The 16,667-nt window shown below is 36.4% G+C and overlaps 1 protein-coding gene across 3 annotated transcripts; it reads right to left on the reverse strand.

Annotated features, from left to right (window-relative positions):
• Positions 1 to 652: 652 nt before the first annotated feature.
• Positions 653 to 16,470, reverse strand: LOC103155850 (paraspeckle component 1). 3 transcript variants are annotated; one of them, XM_007577724.2, is made up of 11 exons: positions 15,969 to 16,470; positions 14,978 to 15,127; positions 14,728 to 14,879; positions 13,810 to 13,905; positions 13,530 to 13,726; positions 13,365 to 13,449; positions 13,003 to 13,123; positions 10,088 to 10,145; positions 7,497 to 7,633; positions 2,339 to 2,381; positions 653 to 1,283 (listed from the first exon to the last, which is right to left on the reverse strand). In XM_007577724.2, the coding sequence occupies exons 1-10, from the start codon at positions 16,350 to 16,352 to the stop codon at positions 2,358 to 2,360; spliced, it is 1,404 nt and encodes a 467-aa protein (XP_007577786.1). In that variant the 5' UTR covers positions 16,353 to 16,470; the 3' UTR covers positions 653 to 1,283; positions 2,339 to 2,357. The 3 variants fall into 3 exon arrangements, with proteins under 3 accessions (XP_007577786.1, XP_007577788.1, XP_007577785.1); XM_007577723.2 differs by lacking the exons at positions 653 to 1,283; positions 2,339 to 2,381 and adding an exon at positions 4,841 to 6,074 and having other exon boundaries at positions 15,969 to 16,469; XM_007577726.2 differs by lacking the exons at positions 7,497 to 7,633; positions 10,088 to 10,145.
• Positions 16,471 to 16,667: the final 197 nt, after the last annotated feature.

Raw genomic sequence — 16,667 nt, forward strand, 5'->3', positions numbered from 1 at the left:
AAGCAGGTTAAAACAATTTCTCAAACATTAAACATCTTAAAGCTTAAAAATTTCTGTCGTCCGAGGGAGAAAAAGTACAAACCTACTGACAAGGCAGTTCACCTAATCAGAAGTAGCCAAAAGGCCAGAAGAGACCCTGGACTGTCAAAAAGTAAACAAGAATAACACAAATATTTTTTATACCAAGGCGCATTATAGAAGATAGAAAAAAAGAGTTAACCTCCATAAAACTAAAAATTTTTTTAGATTAATCTCAGACCTTTACAGAAAAAAACTTGGAAATTTCTGAGTTTCATTTCTAATTTTGAAACTCATATTACCACAAGTGGCAATTTTTTCTAAGTAAGGTCATACATTTGCAAGTTTTTTAAGAATATTTCTCAAATTTACATTTTTTTTCTCAATCTCCAATTCCCCCCCCCCAGAGATTAATCTCAAAGTTTCTGAGTTTCTTCTGGCAAATTTTCAACTTTTAAACCTCAGAAATGTCCTAGTTTTACTTCTTTTCTGAGATTGATCTAAAAATGTATTTTTTGCCATCTACAATGGCTCTACCACGCCGTTATCTTTTCATTTCACTTTACAACCTTTCCTATATTTCATGTTGCTCATTTACACAAAAAAGCGTTAAAAAAAACTCAAGGAAGAATAATTCTGTAAGTCACTTTAATGTCAATCATATTAATAATCGATTATCTTATGTTGCCGAGCAGAGCAGCATTTTAATCTCTGGGATTATATTTATCAATGTCTTGTAGCGCTGGTTTGATACGGGAAATGTACAGACAACAAAAAATCCACTGGACTGAGAACTGAATGATAAAATATGACAAAATGTGAAATTTCTGGGAACTGTTATGAACAGCACTAATTAGGAAGTAGGCTATAGTCGTTTAATGTAGGCCACTCGATCAAGTCTGTAAAAAGGCAACATCAGAAAAGTTTCCATTTTAAAATGGCTAGAATATTCCGGAAAGCGTTTTAAAATAATACAAACAGCTGCTTTGCACTTTGGTTGAACAACAAAAACAAACCAATCTTCTTTCATAAACACAAGTGGGCCAGAAAGTGGGCTAAAGAAGAACGAGGCCACAAAGTGAAGAACAGAGAAGTATTCATTCCCCACGTTAAACTGGATCACTTCAATGATTAGCTCCCCTCCTGTTGGTAATGAACAGCCTTGGGCATGGCGAAGAAAAGTAACACGTCCCCCTTCATGTCTCCAAACATCCCTCCGTCTTCTTCTTCTTCTCCTTTGACGCATCAGTTTGACCCAAGAGGTTCTTTAAAGGTCAGAAGGAAATGTGATGTTTCACATGTAGCTGCTGCTTCGTAACATGAATTAGCCCTTTGTGTAAATAACCCAAAGATCGGCTAGAAAAAGAATTAAGATTTAATACAAAAAATAAGCAGTACAATAAATAATGTTTTAATCCATTTTATTCAGCAGAGAAACAATACAATTAATTTATAAATTATTAAAGTGACAACAAAACAGCTCAACATCGATGTCCCAAGTCCTGCTTGGTCCAGACGGCTTTCTGGTGTCAAATGAAACCAGTAAAAAATAAACCTTACCTGCATCTGCAGAAAAAAGCATTTTCCCCCAAACCAATTTGTTCGTTTTTATTTGTTTTTATTTGTTTCTGCCACATTTAAATGTTTCAGATTAAATTAATTCTAATATTAAAGATATTATCAGCAGAAAATCACTTCATTTTTTACAGGATAAAAAATTATCCCGTCTTAGCTGCCAGATCTGTAGAAGTATTTTAACCAGAACCTGTCACACGACATGAAGTAGGCTAATAGAAGTTAAAATCAACACAACCATTTTCTTACAATTCTCATTATTACCATCCGTAGATTTTCTTGTCTTGTTATGAGTTAGTTTGTAACCATCTTGTCTGTGTAACAGACAGTATATTAAACAGGCACATAAATATTAGAACATGGTTTTAACTACATATTTTTGATAATGAGTCAGAAAGTGATATATTGAATTAAATCGAGATAAGCGATAGGATTAAATAAGTGTTCACTTCTTCCTACTCCTTTTTTAAACAGAAAAGTAAGCCAATTATTTTGTTCTTGGTTTTTAAAAACCAGTTTGAAATAAATAAAATAAAAAATAAACATTCTTTAACACTTGTATGTTTCCTTTTAGGAAATCTTTGTGGTTTTGGTGATTATTGGAGCAACAGAAGTGCAACTAAACTCCTTAACCTTCTAAATTTGATTTTTATAGACTTGGAAGTTACAAACTTCAACATTAATGTTCTGTACTAGTAAAATCCAGTCTAAAAAAATATTAATGTGTGTGTAAGCAAAAATTTACCAGTTCCATGGCTGCACTACTAGTGGCATCTGGCACACAGGACCTGCAGCAAACAAGGAAAATTACAACTTAATAAAAACCGATCACCAGTTTAACAGAGCATTGGTATATGTGTGCAGAAACAAGTGAAAAGAAAACAGTGGGTGAAATCACAATGTTACATTCAAAACATGAAATAAAACAATCTCCTGTCACCAAGAAAAAACATATTTCAGAAAGTTCTGGTTCAGCTGAAATTAATGCTTTACAAAACACCAAATTATTTATTTTCCTTGGTAAGAAACTTTTAATATGTTCAGTAACTGAAACATTTCAGCTGAAATAGTTCAAAAATTTATACTTTAAACCCTAAACAAAGTCAAACAAAAGCTTAAAGTATGAATAAAACTGCTCACATACTCAAAATCCCCAAAATCTTGGTGCAAAACATTAAATAATAAATGTGTTTTAATATATGCAAATATCTGATTAAAAGGAGTCTGACTGGATGATCTTAATAATTTGAAATCCACACAATAATCTCTGGTGGCCAGTTAAACCAGTTCAAACGATAATATTCAATACTTTGAAGGCAAAACCTCTTAAAGACGCAGAGCCAGTTTACAAATGAGAGCAACTAGAGAATTTGTATTATCAGGTGATTCAAAGCGATGATACAAAATGACCCAAAACACAGAGAAAGCTTTTTTTTTAAGAGCAGGAAAGAGAGATCCAGTCACCAGATGTTCAGATATATTTAAGCTGGATGGAAAAAATAAAAACGTTCCAGACATTAAAAAGCTAAATCCTCTTCCCGGTCTGGATGTTAATACACTAAAAACCAAAGCGGAGAGTCGGCCAACGTCCCGTTTTCAGTCTAAACAGCTTCATGTCCCGATGAGCAGGTGAGGGAACATCAAGTACTTTAAATTATTGGGTCTTCACTGATTTTCAGGTTTAATATCATGAATGTCAACAGAAAAAAATAGAAAATATTTCAATAAGTTTGAAAGATTTATTAGCGATACTTCATATCATTGCAACCAGCATGTTAATGTTAAAATAAATACTTTTAAAATGCATTTAGGTTCTTATTTTGTTACCTTTTGGAGATAAAACAATCAAATTGTTCAACAACACCTTCATGGCTGCTTCCACCAACTCAGTATTTCAGTTTTTAATACCCAACTTGTCTTTTTATTCACTTTTAAAGCTATCTAGTCGTGTTTAATTGCAATTTATGAAGTTAAGAATCGTTTTATCCTTCAAGTAAAAGTTTTGTCAACCGGTATATGCTATAAAAATTAACTTTGACTTTAAGATCAGGGCTCACTCAAGATTTATCCACTAGCTTACCTAACTCGTTTAAATTAGGGGGCATTTCCTTCCTGCAGGCCCAAAACTTACATGTTCTGAACACTTTTGTCTTGAAACTTAGCAGATCTTCAACAAACTATGATTAGTTGAAAGAAGTTGCATTTAGAGGATGTTTGAATCTCACCCTTTGCTCAACTTTTCCAATTTTTCTAAACAAAAAATTTCCTTGACGTCCTCCCTCCCCCCAAAAAATAAATAACGAAACCAGGAAACCAAAGAAAATAGCTTTGCAGGAGTCTCGCTATCCATCCTCGCACTTCACTATAATACTTACACAAAACAAGATGAAAATACTAGAAGTGATGCTTTGTAATCAAACATGTAAAGGATGGATATGATATTTATTGTTCATCAGGTTTGAAAAACAAAAACAGTTTGTTTAAATAAAGACAAAAAAAACATTTTATTTCTCTTGACCATCAAATACAAGATGCACAAAACCTACAGAACATTTTCTGTAGTTCTGAGCAAAAAATGAGAAATAAAATCCCCAAAATGAATAAAAGGAGGATTTCACAGTACTCATTGTCATGGAAAAGTTTCAGAAAGTAACAAACACTAAAAAAAAAAAAAAAAAAAATCTTTAAAACCTTTTAATTGCAAGATTTCGAACCCACAGCAACTTCTCTGATGAGTTCAAGATGTCGCAATCATTGCACTGGATAAACAAAATCACTGAAGGTAAATAAAGCCTGTGACGACTCAGTGACTGTAGGTGTGGCTTCTTTCATTCATAATGCAAATATGCTCTTGCTTTGTCATTGTACAACTGTACAATCCCCATAACAAAAGCACAATTGATTATTCGCATCTATAGTTAAGAATAATCACTTCTTTTAAAAATCTATACAAACAGCAGGAAGTGTAAAGTTGACCGATAAAAGGATCTTGCAGACTCTACATTATGTACACCAACACAAAAAAGCACCAACTATACGCTCCGTTTTAAATGAAAAACATTTTAATTCAAGTTTAAAAGTGTTGCTGTCCAAAAACTGATAAGAAATGTTCATAAAATTAACTAAATAGGTTGTAACAGAATATTCTGAACATGGCAATAAATTCTTAAGGTACTGATTCACCTCTTTGCCAGATTGCTCATTCTACTTCCATTTTGCACTGTGGAAGCTGTTAATTTCTTTAAAGTTTTTTTTTTAATCTGAAAGCAAATACCGCTAAAATCCTTTAATTTTACTCATGATTTCATTTTACTTTTTTTTTTTAGATTTTGTAAATTATGCATAAAACTAGAAGGCAAAAAACTAATTTGTAAATCTGACACAGTAAAAGCTTCTTGGATAAAATTTATATTCCAAACATCAAGACAAGGATATGCACACATTTGCAAATTAAAATGGATGCTAAATATAGAAAAGTTCGTCTAAAAAACAAATCCACACTTAAGCCTAGTGCCAACATTCAAGGCAAAGTGTTGACATAGACTTCAAATGAAACCTATGGTCCATATTTTGAAATATAAACCTTTAAACATTGTTTTAATCAGTGCATATCAACTTGAGAGCAATAATATTTTTGCCAGGAAGTGAGACTACAAGTGCCAGAGACGATGTGGACATGGACAGACTTGCCAACGGGGCTTGGAAACATAATGTAGCTGCTTAATATAAAAAAAATGGCAAAGGGGTGAAATGACCAGCATCTGGTTCTTTTAACCACTTTTTTCTTGGACCTCGTTTAGTTTCCTTTTTAATCACATGATCAAAGTTTACTAGCAGATGGGTCTGGACAAATATTGGCCAGACTTACAGGAGAAACTAGTAAAACACTCAAAAAGCAATAATGACCGTGAGTTAATCAACCTCCTATGTTTTTGCTTAGCAAACATCTATTTGACAGGTGGAGAACGATGGAGCAGAAAGTCTGAACCTTTAATATAATCCACCTTAGAAAGCAATGGAGGCTATATTCCGACCCAAACCTGTTTGCATATCCACAAAATGAAAAAATAAAAAAAAAAAAAATTTAATTTCCAATATGTGTGTTTGCAATGACAAGGTCGAAGACTTTAATCCAAATCTTCTAAAAACTGGTAGAACAATCCAAAAGTCAATCCACAAAAGGACAAAAACATGCCGCTCTGTTGTCCAGAAAATTGGAGTCATGATGGTGACGGGTAACCTCGAGGTCTTGTGTAGAAAAAGAAGAAATTGCACTGGCTGCTGATCCACATGAGAACCGTTAGACGTCAGTATCGGCGGCGTTTGCTATTTGGGCCGTCAAAGACTCCCGGACTTGGACTGCCTCTGCTATATCCTGGAGCTGGTCCACCCTGCGGCCCCAATGGCTGCTGCTGTTGCTTTGGGGACTCGACCTCCGATCGACCGCCCATTGATCCGCCCTGAGGGTACCTATCGTTACGCTGAGGGCAACAGGGGTTGGTTAACGAGAATCAAGGAGCAGTTGTAAGGAGTCATGGATCCAGTTGATCCAAATAGTGGTGAGGGTCGTAGAGGTATTTTATAAATCGAGGTCAAAGTTCAGTCAAGGTTGAGTTTGATCCAATTGTCACCATCCAAGTGAAAAGGGGGAAAAAGAAAGGTGACCCCCAAAGGTGAAGGGGAAAGGAAAAAAAAAACGACCATTAGTGAAAGAAACTTAACATTTCCTTCGAGACTTTTATTTTTGAAAAACAGCTTCTACTTTTTAATCAACAGTGCTTTGCAGAACTATATTTACCTCAAACATTTCACATTTACCAGCAGAAACTTTAGTGTAAGATGTTTTTTAAAAAAAGTAGCATGTAACTGCAAAGGTGATGGATTTATGTTCATCATATATAATTTATATTCAGTATTCTAACTAGGCCTGTCACAATAATCAATAAATTAATTAATGGCTTGATTAACAAACAAACTCAATCATTTATCTTTTTTCTCTCTTTCTACCAAAAACTGGATGACAAAAGTCTTCAGTTTGGTGTTTTGGTCTCAACCAGCGCATATTTTGAAGGTCAATTTTGTTTACAAAGACTTCTTAATTTATTTTATTTGCTGTTTTATTTATTTTGGGTATGTAAAATGTCTTCCAGTTGCCATGTGAAATGTTCATGATCTTGGAGAATGCGTTCTTGCATTATTGTTTTGTCATTACCATTATATTACTTAAAAATGGTCTTAAAAGAACAATATTAAAGGAATAGTTTATCGTGATAACTTCTGGAAAATTTGTAATGGTGTCAGGCCTAACTGACTCAAGTCTTCATCCAATCACAGTTTGCTGTAAGTCTTTTAGGATCTCCAAAAACTTTCCATTTTTACAGATGGAAGTTTTTGCAAAATATCTCAGACTGCGTGAGGTTTTTATATGGACACTTTCTGAATATCAGAAATTCTCCAACTAGATTTAGTTTTGGCTGAGCCATTCTAACAGGAAATGCTCCCGTAGCTCTGCCTGGGTGTTTGGGATCATGGTGAGCCTCTGTCCCAGTTTCATGTCCTTTGCAGGTGTTTTTCAAGGTCTGCCCTGTTTTTAGCTCCATCCATCTTCCCACCAACTTTGGCCAGCTGTCACTTTTGGTCTCCTCTGGCCAGATCACCTTCTTCTACATGTTTGCTTTGTCCCCTATGTGGCTTTTTTAGCAATAGACTTCTTCTTGCATCTATTCCACAAAGGTTAGATTTGTGGATTATGAGAGAAAGTGGTAAAGATACTAATATCCGTTTTGGTTCCGATATTTGAGAGCTCCACTAAAGTTTTCTCAACACAATGCAAAGAAACCTCGTGCTGTTTTTGAACCCGATCATATTAATGAACAGACAAGCGTTTTTTTTAGATACGTTACCATGGCTCCATTCTCTGACATCATAGGTGTCCCCATATTTGATGTTCCCTCTGGGGCAATGGCTCCTCCCCTTCCACTCACGCCCATCATTTGCCCCTGGTTACCAGTGGGCCCTCCAGAGGCCTGGTTAAACCCATCTACACGCAAAACAACGGATTATTGGTTCATCAGTCTGTTTCGTCTGGAACTACTTCATGTATACTGCAAATTAAAACTAGTTTCTGTTACAATTTGATCAAACTAAAACGCTTTGTGCAGAGTAAAACTGTAAAAGATTATAGGTATTAAAAACTCTGCATCAAGTCAATCCTATAATTGGAAATAAAACATTTGATAAACTACGCTATATTGTTGACTTCAGCTACATTATTAAACAGAGTGAGAGTGAACTGTTCTTTAAAACAATAAAATGTGACGCCATGCACATGGATGCTGCATTTAACCGCTGGATTGCACATCACAGTAGCCACAGGGAATAGAGAAAAGGAGAGCAGTAACAAGAGGTGGCAAGACGAGTAACATCCGAGGAGGATTCAACGCAAGAGTAACAAAATGGTTTAAAGGTATCAAAGCAAACCAACAGTAAGATAAAGAAGCAAATGTAATATAATTACTCTACTACAGTTCCAGATTATATTATTGACGTACTTTCACCAACGGTTTTCAAAAGCCGATTTGGTTCATTTTGGCAGCACCAACCAGAAGGCTTTCTTTCTTCAATGGCAGTTTGTGACAAAATCCAAAAATGTTCCTCAAAAACAACTCACTGAACCCCTTAAAAATGGCCTCCTGTTGTACTACAGTCCAATGAAGATTTCTCTCATCCACGAAGAGCATTAGCAGGTTACGTCAACCTTGTATGGAAGTTCGTTTTAGCCACTTTTGGTTTCTAGATTGGACCAAAACAATACAATGTGGCGCCATGCACATGGATGCTGCATTTAACCGCTGATGAAGTCCCCATCTGCCAATCCACCTCCTGCTTCATTTTACGTATCAAAACATTGGAAAGAAACTTTTAACAAGCTCATCTTTGGACAAGTACACAGCCCATGCTTTCTTCATACAAGGACCAGACAACTCTTGAAATAATTTCCTAACACAATAAGTAGACTTGACAATTAAGTCCCACGACCAACTCTGGATTCCTTTGATGGTTAATAGTTGGTGTACTGTTTCAAAACAACGCTGCTCCTCCTGAATCAGATTTAAAACTTCTCCCACCCAGAAAAAAATTCTCAGAGGATGAGAGGTGGATCCCTCCCGAGTCGGGAGACACAAACCTGCATTATTTTTTTATACATTAGAACCACTGCCAGGCCTGACACTCTGCAGTTCATCACACCAAAAACAAAGCTGTGCAGTTCCTCCCTTTTGTTGGCCAAGAAGGGCATTGCACACAAGCGATTTGATTTTCAAAATACCCCATTTGATCAATCATCCATCAGTGGATGAACAAAAGCGGTACTTGTAGACTCCTCAAACATCTTAAGTACGATTTTCAATCGATGATGAGATCAAAGCTCTTGGCGGGATGGAAGCTGATATTTCTATGGTCAAACCTTGAGGTCCAATCTTTTCACCAATTGTGGGAGAAGAGAGCAGACAACGTCAACTGGACAGGGAAATCCACAACTAAACTAGCTGCCCAAGGTTAATGCAAATATCTGGCTCAAGGCCCAGGAACACACTGCCAACAGAGATGTACCCAACTTCCCCAGAATCGAACCGGACAAGAACCACTTGATAGTGGAGAAGAGGTTTTCCAAAACCCAATGAAACGATGATTCTCTTTATGCATAAGTTCGGTAACAAAACAGCACAGATTTAAAACAGGAATGCGATTCATTTTCATTACAAATATGAAAGGAGAAAATGTCAACCAGGCTTATGTCTTTAATGTAGTAATTTAGTAGAGTTAGTATAATTATACCAGTTTCATAGCCAGAGCTGATACTGTAGATGTGAAACCACAGCTTTTTCAGTCCCAACTCGTCAATTAAAGTAGCTGCTAATCACTCTTAAACATACAAACATCCATTTTCTTGTATTGAAACAACAAGAAACCCTTTTCTATACATGTGAGGGTTTTAGGTGATGTGTAAAAATATGCTGACAGATGAAGATGTGTCAAACAATAAAAGCATAAAAATGTGAAGCACAGAATGACAAGAAAATGACAAACACATTTCAAACAAGATAAACCTTGATGCGCCCGTAGACTTTGATAAAAAAAAAAAAGTATTTATAAAGGTGATGTGCAATCCTGCGTTTTTATGTCATCTTTTGACTAATTTATTTAAAAAATAAAATAAAAAAAGATTATACTTGGTCTCTGTCCTTCATTCTCCACTTAGCAAGATGTTATTGTGCATCTAATTAATCCAAAACCAATTAAATGCAAAGATGTCTTAAGCTTTTACTTCACTGGAATTATGACTGTCCACATCTTTGCTAATAACTTTGCTTTCTAATCTTTTGCTCCCTCATTTACAAAGTATATCAAATACTGTACATTCATGTTCCTGCTGTAACTCTATGAAGAAAAATTGAAACACAAAGATATTTTCTCTGCACAGTCATGCCCGTACCTCCCATATTACCGGCTCCACGAGGGCCCAGCTCACCCACTCTCATTTCCTGTTCCCTCTGAAAAAAGTGAAGAAAAGTCTTCAGAATAAAACTGAAGCATTATTGAACAAACTCCTGCAAATTAATCTTGGCTGTAGCATTTCTTTTAATGCATAACTGACAAAAAACATGAAGTTTTTGAAGAACCAAACTGATCAAATAAATGTAGAAACTTTATCAAAGAAATTCAGTCACTATGCAGTTAAAACTTCCTCTTCTAGAGGAAATCTTAATTTTCATGTTCAAACTAATTAGGCAGATAATTAAATAATTAGACAAACAGTAGCCGTATTCTGTTCTGATGCAAAAAAAATAACCAACTAGAGGATGGTGAGAAAAACAAAGAGGAGAAAACAGAAAGTGTTGGGCGACTTTTGTTGGTGACAAAATGTTCAGCTGGTCAGCAGGTTTGGAAACATCACAGGAGGGATTTTGTTTTGTTCCTTCGTAGCTCAAATCCTCAGCTGATAATTTTCTTTAAGACTCAGCAGGTCTGATCTTCTGCTCATCTGGCTGATTGAAGAACGCCCAATACGATGATTTGAAGCCGTCACCCACCGAAAGCAGACGAACTGGGGTCCAGCTCTTGCATGCAGTTCCAGATAGAGGGCATCTTATACTCATAGTTCTTCCATTTCTAAATGCAGCAGTTTTCTGCTTCTCATCAAATTTCTTACTGATGGTCTTGCAACCAGTCCAGGATGTGCAGATTGTAAAGTCAGAAATATCTGGGAGCCACAACACCGGCTGTTACTTTGAGAAAATAATCTAAAATCTGTTTTTTACCTGGTGTCATGTATTTATCTGGTTTTATTAGTGTAAAGAGACTTATACATTAGTCTCTTTACACTAATGTATAAGAAATATAAAAACTAAGGAGGGTTTACATATCTACAGCTTAGGAGACTTATCCAATCAGCAGGGGATTCAATATTTTTTCCCCAGCTGGAACGCAGAATTGTCAATAATGTCTGATTTTAGAGGAAGCTTCTAAATGCAAAAATAAGAGATTTTATAACTGAAAATAACTTGATAATTAATCTCTTACAACAACTTGAGAATATCTTTAATTCATACCTTACCTAATGCAGTCAACAGTGAAGCAAAATGAAGAAATAAGACAGCAGCAACACTTTCTGATAGCAATGTCAAAGTATTAATATTAGAAAGTTAGGGAGCTATAAGAAAATTCTTAACAAAACCAAGTATTCTCCAGTTCAAATTGTTAAAATTATGAAAAACTACACCTAGTAATTAGAGTAATTTAACTACATAACTTGTATTTCACACATTCAAGTGTAAAGTATCAGTATAGTTAGATGTGTTTTAAAATTAACTAAAAAAAGCTAGAGTTAAAGACATAAAATGAATTTTATCACTTATATGTGTGAATGAAATGCTCAGAATAACTCATGTACAAAAATCACACAAATAATATCTGAGTCGGAAGAAAAACTTTAATACCAAAACAAAAAAATCTAGTGGAAAATCAAATTAAACCCTGATGAAAAGTTACATAAGGATAAATACACAAAGTATAAATCAAGAATTAGAAACCCAGAGCAACAAAATCTAATGTTAAGAAGCAGGAAATATGAGCAGATTATTATTTATTTTACATAACTCCAATGCTTAAGCATGTTTACCTTGTCAAAGAGTCAGAGGACGAGCAAAAATGGAAAGTTTCTGGTCGCCACTTACGCCCTCTAGTGGTTGTTCTAGACATTACCGCTAATTACTACTGAGATTTACACACTGAATTAAATGGACTTGTTGCTTTACTCTCTTATGGAGAAAGGGTGATGTGCAACAAACAAAAGTGTCTGAAAAGTGCTACAAAGACATAAAAGAACAGCAAAAATCATCAGAGTTTTTACACTGTTCAGAGATGTTCAAGAGTTGTGAATTCATTTCCTCATAGACATTGAGACAAAAAGTAACAACAGAACACAAACACAGACAGGAAGTGGTCAGCGTCTCCACTGGAGTAATAAGTGCTCATTTAGGTGTTTTTATTTGTCCAACCAGAACAGTTTGTTCAAGATCTGCCTTTCAGCAAATGATACCAGACTCATTTCTGTTTAAAGACAAAGTAGGAAACAAACTCCTCTTTCCTACATTTTATGAAAAATAGATAAATACTCTGAATATGTGTGGGAAAGCTGTGCACCGCCACACAACTGATCCGACAGAAGCTGGGTCACAAACTATTGCCTCTTTCATCAAAGGCAAAAGAGAAAATAAATCTGATAATCTTTGTTCTAAGAATGTGTTTAAGAATGTGCTTCATTACCAAATGAAATTATGCACAGTTCATACAGCAGGAACCCAAACTTTACAAATAACATTATGGGTCAAATAACATTAATAAATTATATTTTATTAAAGACATTTGGTCATGTTAAACATTTTTACTTCCAAATTTTGCAGCACTATTGTGATAACGATGAAGATAAATAAACATTGTTACTTATTTTAAGGTAATAAATAGTTTTGCAGGACGGTGTCTGCATGGCAGAGCATTCATGCGTCACAATCATAAATATTCACTTAAAAAAATGCGACTTATATTACTAAATTGCACAGAGTATCTGCATTTAGTTATATTTTTGAATTTATTGATACTTATTTATGCTCTGAAGGAACAATAAGTGGAGAAAATAGTAAAAAAAATAAAAAATTCTGATCATATTCGGTCAGTTTTTTTATTTAACATCAATAACTGACTCAACAAAAATAAACAAACCAAATAAAAAGTGCTTTTGTTGTGCAGTATGACCAACTCAGGTCATAATAAAAAGAAAATACGACACTGACTTTGTCTTCGTTTCATCTCTTCTGAATGAGTTGGTGAAGACCAAACGTTTGTACTCACGTTTTCATGGTAGTTTGGAACGAAGCCGCTGCCACCGCCGCCGTCAGGCTGGCGTCTCAGCTCGTCCTGCTCCCTGTGCCTCATCATCTCCTCCTCTCTCCTCCGTCGCTCCTCCTCATGCCTAACGACACACAGCGTTCAGACGGAAACCAAACTAATCCGATAAAAACGACGCAGCAGCATGAGAATCCCCTCACTAGCTTCGTTTTCCTAATATAGCTTTCTATCACCAGCTGATCTTAAACATCGCTAATAGAAAGACTTTTCTGCAGCATTAGCTTTAACTAAATTTATATTCAATTAAATAATGGGATTATCCAGTAGGATTAGATGCTAATTTCTTCCTTGAGATTCTTCTTCACCTCATTTCTATCTGCTTTCGTCTTTGCAGCTCCTGGTTGCGCAGCTCCTCCAGCCGCCGCAGTTCCTCCTGACGTCTCATTAGATCTAATGAGAAGAAGAAAAGGGGGGACGTTTTAAAACGTTACACCCTACAGAGAAACAGACGAACAGCCATCGCTTCGCACCTTGTCTCATCAACATGAGCTGATGTTCGTTCTTGGCGGCCTCCAGCTCCGCCTCCAGTTTCTCTCTGGCCTCCTTGATGTTTCGGTCGACCTGCTCTCGCTGCTGCTTCTCCATCTCGTCCAGCGCTTTCCAGCGAGACGCGTATTCGAACTCGAACGTGCCGGGCTGGGCGAATCGGGGCGGCTGCTCCCGCTCTCTGGCGGAATAAGAAAGTGATGCAATCGCAGACGCAACACAAACCAAAAGAAATCAATAAATAGATGAATAAATATTGCTTACTTGTAATACTTTGGAGTTTTTGGCAGAATCTTTTCAGGGAGACCATCTTCATCGTCCAGATGCTCCATTGGCTCCACGATGGTGGGACATGGAGTACTGAGATCGTCAACATGACATATTTTAGCCTCCATTTTCACTTTTCCCACAGTAAAATTCAAGCACTTTTCAAGCATTTTCAAGATTAGTTTTCAAACTTTTCACGCACCACACTTTGGAGATAAAAACACCACCAAAGAACTAAAAAAAAAGACTATTTCAATTCACCATAGCATATAATTTATTACTGTTATTAATAATGTCTTGTGACATTATTCTACATTGTAAAGCAGGGGCAAAGTAAACTAAAATATAACTACATTTTTATGTTTTGAAATGTTTCTCTCACCACACCTTGTACCAAGAACAAAACATTTAATAAAAAAAATGCCCCAAATTCAATAATAGATCATTATTACATTTGAACAACCCAAACAAATCGTGTTAAGGGAAATTACCTTCCTGCTCAAATTAAATGCAAACACACAGAAGGAAAGAAATGTACAAAATAAGGTTCTAAAATATTTCCATGCTAAGTTTTTTCACATTTTGCAAAAAGAAATAATTTTGGTGATTCTAACTGACCTAAAACAAGAAAAGTTGAATCTGATTAACTTCAAACAGCGAGAAATAAAAGGTTTTATTAGGGGTATCAAAATATCTGGTTTCAATATCTGGTTTTCCAGATTTAAGCTTTTAATCAAACATTAGCTTGTACTTTGTTTCAAAACTGAGCTGTTTCCAAACCTTTAAGACACCTAATTGATATTCAAGCACCCGTACGAATCCTGCGTTTTATTTCTCTAAAGTTCATCCATTTATACGCTGTGCGAATCTGAAACTGAAAGAGACATCAAGAGTTTTCAGTCTGTTAACGCTTACGTCGTCAGCAGCATCGCTCCCTCGTTGCAGCGCTCCAGGGCTTTACGGGCGGCGACTTTGCTTGCAAACTCAACGATGCCTCTCCCAGTGGAACGGCCGCGGTCGTCCGTCACAACGACGGCCCGCTCCACAGGTCCAAACTGAGAAAACGCCTGAGGATACACACAGGTTTTTGGCGTTTCTTTTTTAATCAACTGTGGTTGCATAGAGGTCCGCCCTTATTTAGTGTTCAGTTTCACCTCTAACCTACTTCTTCAAGTAGTTCGTTTGTCACTACTGGCAGCAGATTGCGGACTTTGAGTGCAGCTCCATGTGTCGCAAAGCGGACTTTTAGTGCTCTGTTGTTCAGAACCGACCCGTCCAGCTCAACTTTAGCGATCTCCGCCAGAGTTCGGGTTTCCTGCAAAACAATGGTGGATTAGCATTCAGGGTAACCAATAATAAACTGAACCTCCAACTCAACTTTTTAAAGCTGTAATCAACTATTTATAACAGATGTTTTTAACTAAAACCAAAAATAATGTCCAACAGTTTTTGAATATTTTTAAAACAAGTTTGTTTTTATGAGTAACTTCACTTTAATAAATGTCTGCTACTTATAATAATACATAATTTATTTTCAAATTATTGTGGAAGACCAACACAAATAAATTGTGAAATTAAAGTGATATATGGATTCAACATTTAAAAATCTTGTTTAAAACTCAAAAATATTTTGTAAAAATTGTAACATATAATAACTATCATTTAAAAAGTTATACATTTAGCAACAACATAGCTAAATAATATGCATTAACCATAAAATGAATGTTCAATAATAAATACTAAAATACACAGTTCTCATGTGATCTCACTCTTCTGTGAACTTCGTAACCGGCAGCCATTTTGGCAGACAGTAGCGATGGAGTTGCTATGACAGCAACAAACTAGCCACAAGCTTATAACTAGCTCTGGCCTGGTTCCCATCAAAACATTATTTTTTACATCTTTTGTTCGTTGAAACTTATGGGTCTGCTATGTATGGCACATGCACTTGCCTACTAAGATGGCGCGGATCACTTCCGGGTCAAACTTGTGGGAACTAAATTCATACTGGATAGTGAATAATATTCTCCTGGTATTTTGAGATCAAATCCCAATAACCCATAAAAGGCTGAGAAACACATACAAATTAATTTAAACAAAAATACTTATTAAAAACAAAGGCAAATTGAAACACCTAGGTGCAGTTATGAACATACCAAGCAAACGAATCCAAATCCCCGCTCCCTGTTGATGAACACCTCGTTAATGTTCCCATATTTAGCGAACAGGTTTTTGAACTCCTCCTCCGTGATATCCAGCGGCAAACTGCCGACAAAGAGGCGGGAGCGCTGGGTGAACGTCTTCTCTCCGGGCTTCCGAAAACTTGCTATATCCAGAGTCATTTTCGACGGGCCTTCCCCCGTTTCCTCCGCGGCTCCTTCGCTCTGCTCGGCCGCGGGAGACTGTTGCTGCGGCGGGGCCGGGCTGCCTTTGTTCGCCGGTGTCGGCTCCGACGAGGCCGGAGAGTCCGTCCCTCGCCTCCCCGGCTGAGGAGAGTTGGCACCAAGCATCCTCGCTTGGTGCATATTTCGGCTGGCCATGCAGCTTATTTCACTGTTATGTAAATTAAACCAGACTTAATTCAAATATTGCGCTGCAACAAACCTGCTGCGAATTTCAAAGATGGCGACCTTCTTCTGCTTTGTTCTTGGGAGATTTGCGGTCGATGTTGGGCAGGGAACGGGAGCTGCTGCCCTCTACAGGCCATGTGTTGAATTCAACAGAAAATTACGATTAGACGATTTTGCACATAAAAAAAATACATAAACACTTTCAGGCGACTTTTATGACGCTGCACGGAAAGTCTTAACCTTCAAAATATAATTATAGACATAATTTTTTTGTGACAGTCATAA

The sequence above is a fragment of the Poecilia formosa genome, unplaced genomic scaffold, assembly GCF_000485575.1.
Source record: "Poecilia formosa unplaced genomic scaffold, Poecilia_formosa-5.1.2 Scaffold451, whole genome shotgun sequence".
In the NCBI taxonomy this organism is placed as follows: domain Eukaryota; kingdom Metazoa; phylum Chordata; class Actinopteri; order Cyprinodontiformes; family Poeciliidae; genus Poecilia; species Poecilia formosa.